Raw genomic sequence first — 9,893 nt, forward strand, 5'->3', positions numbered from 1 at the left:
TTATCCTTGTGTTTTGTAGGAAAGATATTGCTGAAGACCGTAGAAGGACCTCCTATACCATTCAAGCGTTCTGACTTCTCATCTCTTCACCATACCGGCGCGTCCTTGAGGGCGTCAACACGTGGAGAACTCAGCTCCAATTTGCTACACAGATCATCTGTCCGATCTGGAAAGTCTATAAAATCTACCCAATCGGCTATATCTGACGATTCAGGCCACGACAGTTCAAATCCACAGAGCCAAATTGGATTCACCAGAGGCGGCCGAGCATCACTTAGGGCTTCTACCAAAGGCGAAATGCGTTCAAGTCTTCTACAAAGAAGCACTTCAATCAGAAAGTCGATGAAATCTGAGGACAAATGCACTGATCATCCAATCAGTTATCATAGTCACAACATTCCCCATACGATATCGCCTTTGGCAAATGATACACATGCACCTACAAGCACCATTGTTAAACCTTCAGGGTTAGTGTCAGATAAACATATTGAAAGTGGTGCCAAAACGATAAGCGACTTAGTAAAATAAATTAGAACAAATTAATTTTGATACAATTGTAGTGTGATATTTAGGTTAGTTTAGATTTTTTTATTACTTCTGACCACCGCGGTATAATTAAAAATAAAATTATTATATACTATAATATATACTAAAACGAAAAAATATGTATGTCTTTAGATCGTAGTATTTATTTGGACATATTTTAATTTAAATTTTAATTTAAATTTGGACGTATTTTAATTTAAATGCTAATAAATAATTTTAGATGCTTATGGCTGGAGACCATCTCTTATCATTAGTAATAAAAGAATAATCAATGTAATTAACCTATAGTTATGCAATCAAATATTTTATATAAAATCGTCCATTTGAAAAATTTACGTGAACATATTATTTTAGACAAACAGTTTTTCAAACAAACTGTGCCCTTACTTTGTTTACATTTCGTATTCGATTTGAAATTGAAACTGAATTCAAACACAAGTTGATATTAATTTTGTTTTAATTATGTGCCTTAAATGTCTTGCAAATTTACTTTTATATAAGTTTATTAAAATAAATATCGTATAATATATTATATAAAAATATTTGTATATTGTGATGTAGAAAAATTATTATTATCTAAAAATGTGTACTAAACTAAACTAAGTGTAAGCACAATCGAACATTAAAATGTAAATATGGTTACAGATATAAAATAGTTAGTGAAAATATTGATGTGCTGTGTATTGAATTTAAGAATAAAAATCTAATTATTAAAATGTAATAATATACAGTGTTTAAATATTTAAGCTATTAAGAAACATTATTTAGTAGAAAAGATACTTAGTATTCTAAAGTAATGTTACTTTGTGTGGAATAAATTTTAGCAAGTCACTTTACCATCAAATCTATAATATTCAAAGCACTCACCCTGCAAATGCAAATTTTCTGGTACATTGTATTCCAATTATAGATGAGGCTGGTAGATTATCATCCACGGTGAACGAATTGTCCATGTGGTTTTCCGAACATCTACGATATTCTTCAACTGTTAAAAAAATACACAAAAAATCAACCTAAATTTAATAACGCTTACATTATTCTTTAATTAAAACATTCAATAAATTTATGGGATATGAACCTAACCTCCAAAAGCCACATATATCACATAACAATTTTATCAGAAGTGAAATTATTGACACGCGTAAAGTGTAGTTTTTTTGAGGTTAGGTTTTAGAAGTAGTACATTGAGAGCAAATACAGTTTATTTGGCAGTTTGTGACTATCAATCTATACCATCATAGACCCGTAAAACAACATTTCTATTTAATCAGACATTCAGTCTCTTCTTCGTGGTTAAAAAGAGTCAATTTCAAGACCTGCATGCTACTAGATATTATTTCCCCAAAAGTTCTTGCAACGACCAGTGCCTTGGAGACAATGCAGAAACAAAGACATCGAATTTTTGAAATCATAGATGGGACCCTAAAACCCTTGCGGCAGAATCAGCAGGGAATCAGGTAGTTGCGTCTACACAAATGTAAACATGACAAATATGATAAAAACAACATTGGTAGACAGCAATAAGTACTTGACAAATGTAGATTTATTTGAGACATGGAATAATGGAAACACAGATGGGATCCTAAAACCCTTGCGGCAGAATCAGCAGAGATTCAGGTGGTTTATATTTACACAAGTGTAAATATGAAAAAAATGTAAAAACAATATTGGCATACAGGAATAAGTGCTTGACAAATGTACATTTATTTGAGACATGAAATCATGGAATCATAGATGGGATTCTAAAACCGTTGCGGCAGAATCAGCAGAGAATCAGGTAGTTGCGTCTACACAAGTGTAAACATGACAAACATAATAAAAACAACATCGGTAGACAACTTGCAATAGAATTGGATTGTCTGTTTGTAATATACAAATAAACATTTTTAACACCTATAAATATAAACATTGTACATGTACAAAAAAAGCTTATGTAATTGGCCTTATGATACTTCTATTTTATAAAAAATCGCATGCGTAGAATTTAATAAAAAAGGTAAAAAGTTTATTCAGTGCATGCATCTCATTTTATCTTAATTGAAAACATTTTATCTTATCTTTCAACTATTTTTAGGTTATTTTAGTTACCAACAATGGGCCGAAAATCGAAAATAAAAATGTTTGCATATCTTTACGTTTCAGAGGTTTCTGAACATTTTAGCATACCTCAGAAAAAATTGATGTGTGTATGTGTGTGTGTTTTGTGTGTCCGCATTTTTTTGTTCACGTTTTCGGGCGCACGGAGCAACCGATTTGAATGATTCCAAAAACATTCGTTTCCTATTGATAGGGAGATGTGCTGATTTGTTTTTGGCAAAGGCTGGTCCAGCCGTTACGGATATACGGAGCAAAGAGTGCAGAAAATATAAATCGAGTTTTTGAGAGAACGGAGAATCCGATTTGAATGATCCAAAAAACATTCAATTTGTAATGATTGGGAGAAGGTGATTAGTTTTTGGCAAAGGTAAATCCAACCATTTTAAAAATACAGAGCTAAATGTACAAAAAATAGCAGTTTCTGAGAGAACTATAATCCGATATGAATGATTCAAAAAACTTGATGTTTGTTTCAACAAAATAATTGCTTTTCGAAAAAAAGTTGACTTAATTTTTTTTTTCAAAAAAAAATTTTTTTGTATATCGAAAATAATTTAGATTTTTATTTTAATTCTGTTCTAACATAGTTTAAACAAATAATTTCAACTTTGCAATTCAGTTTATATAATTCTTAAAAATTAGACGATGTTACAGTATTTATAATAAACTATTTGAAAACATTTAATATGCCTCGAACATTTCTTTACGTTTCGGGAAGTTCCACCAATTTGCCATAAGGCACGATGACATGCACCACTGGTTAATTAAATAATTAGAAACTAAATTTTTATTGCATGTTTTAAATATGGTTTAACTTTGTTATATGTTACCAAGTTATGCATAGCTATTTGTATCACTATACAAGCAAATATTACGATCTATAATTAAGCTCTAGCGTTTAATTTTTTATATAACTAAAATTAAATTATACACTAAAATCAAAACAAAATCAACGGAAATTTAAAATGTCATATCACATTTTATAATTTAACTATTATTTTTTTATGTGAACTAAACTAATTAATTTTTCTATAATTTGACTAGTAATTATGGCTGAAGATGCAAGTAGAGCTGGTCAAAGTATTATTATCAAAAATTATTAAATAAATGCTTTTAATTTTTTTTTACATTTTTGTTAATTTTTAGGAGCACGAGGTCGACCAATGGATTTCGACGAACTTCTGCCTCATATTGGACAATTTGGATTTTGCCAAATAATACTTTTCTTCATGATGCTTCCATACGGTTTTATACAAGCATACGGTTATTTTTCCATAATGTTTATTGTACCTGTCCCCGATCGACATTGGTGTCGTATACCTGAATTAGGACATCTCACACCAGATGAAAGGTTTTCGAAATGAAACTTGTCTGTTTAATATGAAACTTCAGTTTTTATCAGTAAAACTTCAGTTCTCGTCAGATTTTTTGTCTTCGCAGATTGAAATTAGCTATTCCTCGTGATGACTCTGACGTTGTTTTCGAGTACGAAAATTGTTTAAGATATGATGTCAATTTTACAGCAAATGTGGATGAAAATGGAACCATGATCATGACTCCCAATACTTCATGGCCAGTGATAGCGTGCGATCATGGGTGGGAGTACGATTTTAGTGATATTACTTATCCATCAGCAGGTGTCGAGGTAATAGGGTTTGTCGGTTTTCAAAAACTGGTTTTAAAAACCGTTTTTTGGCAAAAATTATGGAATTTGAAAACCGGTTTTTTAGTGAAAAAAGTCGGTTTTCACTGTATAAATGGAATATGACAAATATAGCCAAATATGAAAGATAGATGAAAGCGTTTTGATATCTTATCATTCTTCAATGGTTCCCAGAAAGATTTTATATATATTAATTTAGATTTTTATACCAGTGTATATATTAATTTAAATCAGTGTGACTTTTTCTTGAAGAAGTAACTTCCTCTACTCAAAGTTAAAAAAAGATTTTTAAGCCCTAGAAGCCACAAATAAAAGAACAAAAACTTAGAATTATTATATCAGGATTTAAAAACAATTAAGCATAATTCGGTCGCAAGTATGAGAGTATTTTCTATTTCAGGAAAATTTGTGATCAATATCAATAAGTAGCAATTCGATAGACCTTCTAAGTTTTTTGAAATCATATTTTATTAAACAAAAAAACAATTAGAATGTTCAAAATTAATTAATTAAAATTGCTTAGAACAGACAATACCCAAGTTTAGCTTAATTGTTTTTAAAACTAAAATTGATATTAACAAGTATGTATCAATATGTATCTAACATTTTTTTATTTTATTTTTTTTTGTTTAATGAATGCTTTTTATTTAAAATTGAATTATTTTTATTTATTCGAAAACTTTCCTTTCACTATCATAAAAATATTTTCATTCTTATATGTGAAAATGATGCATGAATAACGAATAACTATTTTCAAAGTTATTTAATCAAGATAAACTATTAATCTTAAGTTCTACTAATTAAAATTAAAATAATTTTGTTTACTATCCATAAAATTGAACATTAAATAAATTCAGTCAAATACTACTCTAAATGACACTAAATTTACGGATAAATTACGGATAAATATTCGAGCAAAAATTTACTTTCTATATAAAATTCGAAAACCGACTAAAACCGGTTTTTTAGTAAAATTGAAATTCTAAAACCGGTTTTCTGAAATGTCGGTTTTTGTATAAACCCTAGTAAATAATGAAGATATGATGCATATACGTGCATATACCATATATTGAAATTTTTTTACTTAGCAATCGTTTTTTCTGTTTGTTAGATGGAATTGGTTTGTGAAAGAAGCCATTTGGGATCTACTGTTCATGCCGTGTACTTTTTGGGATCATCTCTCGGATGTTTGTTATTTGGATGGGTTGCAGACAAGTTTGGCAGAGTCATCGCATTGACCATTAGCACCCTGGTCGGATTTGTAGCAAGCTTGTTCACGGCATATGCTCAGGATGCTACGCAATTGATAATTTCTCGGTTCATATGCGGATTTAGCGATACCTGTTTCAATATAATGTATATACTGGGTGAGACTTGATCATTTAAAATTTAAAGTAAAAAATTGATTTGATTCTGTGTCTTATTAATAGAATAATCTCGTTTTTAGTATTGGAATACACCGGACCGAAATGGCGTACTTTTGTAACAAATATGGCACTTGGTGTATTTTTTGCCACAGCCACCTGTTCAATGGCATGGCTTGCCGCCTACATTGACGACTGGCGCAAATTTACTCTTATAACGGCTATGCCAATGGCTTTTGGATTTTTAGTTCCTTTCATTATACCAGAGTCGGCCAGGTAATATAGATTAAAATCTCTAACACACAGAAAAAATAGTTGAAAGTGACATGTATCCTTAAGGCAAGTTGCACGAACTTCTCGAAATGTGTAATAATTGACTTAATCAACTGAATTTGAGATATTTAGATGAAATTTTCAACTATTTATTTGGAAAATAAAAGTATTGCTATCAATTGAATCTAAACATGTAATTATTTTATAGTACACAGACACTTGTATGTCCTAAAATTAGTAGCTCATTATTATTAATTTTAATGAATTGATAATGTTTGACTCGTCACATCACAAAAGCACATTTTGATACAAATTTTGACTATAATATTTTTTCAAACTTTGATGAATTCTTAAAATTAAACTACTTGTCGTAGAAACGTAAAATTTTAGTATGTTGTTCAGGACCATGATATCTATTAACATAAAAAGTTTTATGAAAAAAATCTTTCTACAGTTAGTTACGAAAAAACGGCTCGACCGATCTTTGTCCAAAACTATTCAGCACGACTCCCAAATATCTTTCGAATAGTTTTAAATTTTTTAAATCGGTTCAAAATTTTTGGCTAAAACGTGGATGGAAAATTTTTCACTTTTCTGCTGATTACAAAAAAACGGCTCATCCGATTGTATCAAAAATCTAACCGTCAAAAAACACGACCAATTTTTTAAAACTTTGACAAAATTTCAAAGTTAAACGAGCTGTCGTAGGGCCGTAACATGTTAGTATGATCTTGAAGACCATGATATCAATCGCCAAAAAAAATCATGAAAATCTTCAAAAACAATTTTTTCAACAGTTAATTATAAGAACGTGTTCCAGCGAATCTTTATCAAAAACTAACCAGCACGATTCTCAACCTATATTTATCAAACGGTTTTTGAATTTTTAAAATCAATTTAAAATCAAGTTTGAGATAACGTCAATTTACGGTGAAAAATCTGTTCACGCACACACACACGTTTTCCAAATTTGGTCTCATTCGATTCAGAATGGCTTGAAACGCCGAGAAAACATAAAATTAGCGAATCGAATTTTTTGATGAAAACATAATCTTCTCCTTCGGGAAGTTAATAATATTGTTGTGTCCATTACAGATGGCTGTTGTCCCAAGGAAAAGTAAAAAGAGGAATGAAAATAATTCGAAGAATTGCAAGAGTGAATAGAAAAGTGGTTGATGAACGTCTTTACGAAGAGTTCATCGTGTGTATCCAACAAACAATATATTTAAATACCTCACATTATTATTATTATTAAATTTAATTATTGTTTTATACTATGCAAACAATATGTATTTTTCTATTATTAGGCTGGCCAACAAATAGATGAATCGATGCAACGACATAAATACACAATTTTAGATCTATTCCGCGCTCCAGAATTAAGGAAAAATGTATTGCTAATAATAATTGTCTGGATAGGAGTTTCTATAGTTTATGATGGACATGTGAAAAATTTAGAAAATACAGGTTGGAAATATTATCTATCTTTTACTATAGCATCTGCTACGGAATCTCCAGCCGATTTACTTTTAATTGTAACTCTCGACTATTTTGGTAAGAGATGGATGAATTTTGTGACGCTCATGGGTTGCGCTGTATTTGGTTTATTGGCTGCTTGTGTTCCAATTGGTGAGTAAATGATTTATTCATGAAAAAATCAAAATAATGGTCACTTCAGAATAGAAGAATCATGTCATGGATGATGTGTAATACACTTACATTGCAAATTAAATAGCAAATATTATATTTTTCATAAATATAATTTTTTATTCAAAGGGGTGCCCTCGGCAAGTCTGTTCATAATTAGCAGATTCTTCATAAACATAACGTTCAACATCGGTTTACAATATGCCGTTGAGTTGATACCCACCGTAGTCCGAGCCCAAGGGATGACTTTTATTATGGTCATGGGAAGCACCGCCAGTATGGTGACGCCATTCATATCACAATCGGTACTAATAATATTTTTTTTTTAAATTTATTGCATTTAAACTTTTGATTATGAGTCCAATTCTGCCGCATAACAGACCAATGTTATGGCAAGACTATGTTATGAAGAACTTTCTATACAAATTTGATCTAAATATTGACAAAAGCCATGCGGTTACTGTGCAGTCAGACGATTATTTCAGGTTGTCAGATAGAAAACATAACCTAGAAACCATAAAAATGTTGAAAAACGATGTTGGATAACCAGGTCTTTCTGACTCAGATTCATAACATACGAGTGACGTTGCAGTTTATGTATAAAACTCCTGAATGCACAGCAAATACATGACATTTCGACAGTATTCAGTATGATTTAGTAGTATAATGTATGGAAGTTGGGGCATTGCATGGCCCTGTCATATATTATGAAGCTGGATCAGAAATACCCTGTTATCTAAGATCGTTTTTTTTACATTTGTGAGGTTTCTAGGTTAGGTTTTCTATCTGACAACCTAGCAAAAAGCCTGACTGCACACGTGGCTCCTGTCAATATTTATAACGAATTTGTATGGAAAGTTCTTCATAACATAGCCTTCCATAACATTGGTCTGTTATGCAAAAGAATCGGTCTTTTATTTTTGTTTTTTTCATACATGTAGTATAGATTTTAAATATTATCACAATAAGCCACTCAAGACAATGAAATTAATTTAAATTTTACAATATATAATTTTTCTAAATATTTAATAAACACCAGAAGGCGGAACATAATTCATACGTAACTTTTTATTACAAAACTAATGGAAAATTTACAACAATGAAATACTAGCAAGATTTTAAATCCTGTTTTACATGCTTTAGTGATGCAGAAGTATGTTCGGTTAACCATTATTGTAAATTAATTTGAAAATATATTTCAACCGTTATCAAAATTTTTATAAAATATTTTTTGAGAGTTTATGTTTAAACTTACCAATTTTTATCATAAATTTTGATCACGTTTTCTAAATAAGTACACCAATTGAGTTTTTCTTGTCTTAGATTATGTTTGTCCATATTTAGGCTTGATTCGATTTGATTTGAATCATCTTTTGAGTTGATTCGACTTATAATTTAAATCAGATTTTATTCTGGTTTGAATCATTCGATTCAGGAATTTTTTCAGTCGGCACATCACTAAATTTCTACAACATGTCTTCAGTTATAAAATTTGTAAAATTTGCAGGCTGATGTGTTCTTCGCATTGCCTTTGTTTATATTGGGTGGCATAGCAATAACTATTGCATTTTTGTGTTTACTTCTTCCTGAAACTGCAGGAAGAGAATTGCCTCAAACACTTGCCGACGGTGAAACATTCTTCAAAGGTCAGAAGTTTTGGGAATTTCCATGCTTAAAAAGGTAATTTATCTAGGTTAGACTTTAATATTAAAATATTTTTATTTTATTTTTATTATGTAGATGATTTACTCACACAAATTCTCTGCTATTCGTTGAAAATGCTACTGCCACGTTTGTAGTTTCAAAGCAACTACGGACCACATATATAAACCGAATCAAATATATAAACCTTTGATGCTGTACGCATATTTAATGGATTCAAACATGAATTCTTCAATAATAAAATCTTTTTACAGAAATCAAGCTTCCGCAAGTGCCGCCACTTAAAATATCATATCATTTGAATAATGAAATTTTGACATTAAATTTATACGAGATATGGAATTATAAACCAATGAATCGGTAATTATCCATATATCTCATTATAGACTCATTCAAGTGTAATCAATAAATATTTTGATTAAACTAACTAAATATAAATGTATTGTTATTTATTTCTACCAAAAATTTTATGTAATTTTGATTGCTGTTTATTAATTAATAATAAAAAAAAATTCTACCTTACATAGTTACTTGCTATTAATCTTGAAGTTTATTTTTCACAAAAATTATGATTTCACATAAACAGTTGGTCATATTGGCAGACAATTACTGAAACAATTTTACTAATTAATTCCTGAAAT

General features: G+C 30.1%; 1 protein-coding gene across 1 annotated transcript in view; it reads left to right on the plus strand.

Annotated features, from left to right (window-relative positions):
• Positions 1-9,537, plus strand: part of LOC113380545 (carcinine transporter-like) — a 40,350-nt gene extending 30,813 nt beyond the window's left edge. The window contains exons 4-9 of the mRNA XM_026619743.1: positions 5,754-5,946; positions 7,039-7,144; positions 7,251-7,572; positions 7,720-7,895; positions 9,098-9,270; positions 9,507-9,537. Coding sequence (XP_026475528.1) covers positions 5,754-5,946; positions 7,039-7,144; positions 7,251-7,572; positions 7,720-7,895; positions 9,098-9,270; positions 9,507-9,537 — 1,001 coding nt within the window. The remainder of the gene's footprint in view (positions 1-5,753; positions 5,947-7,038; positions 7,145-7,250; positions 7,573-7,719; positions 7,896-9,097; positions 9,271-9,506) is intronic.
• The last annotated feature ends 356 nt before the right edge of the window (positions 9,538-9,893 follow it).

This window comes from Ctenocephalides felis, unplaced genomic scaffold, assembly GCF_003426905.1.
Source record: "Ctenocephalides felis isolate EL2017-DRISC unplaced genomic scaffold, ASM342690v1 CF-g0.4_SCAFFOLD_00845, whole genome shotgun sequence".
Taxonomy (NCBI): Eukaryota; Metazoa; Arthropoda; class Insecta; order Siphonaptera; family Pulicidae; genus Ctenocephalides; species Ctenocephalides felis.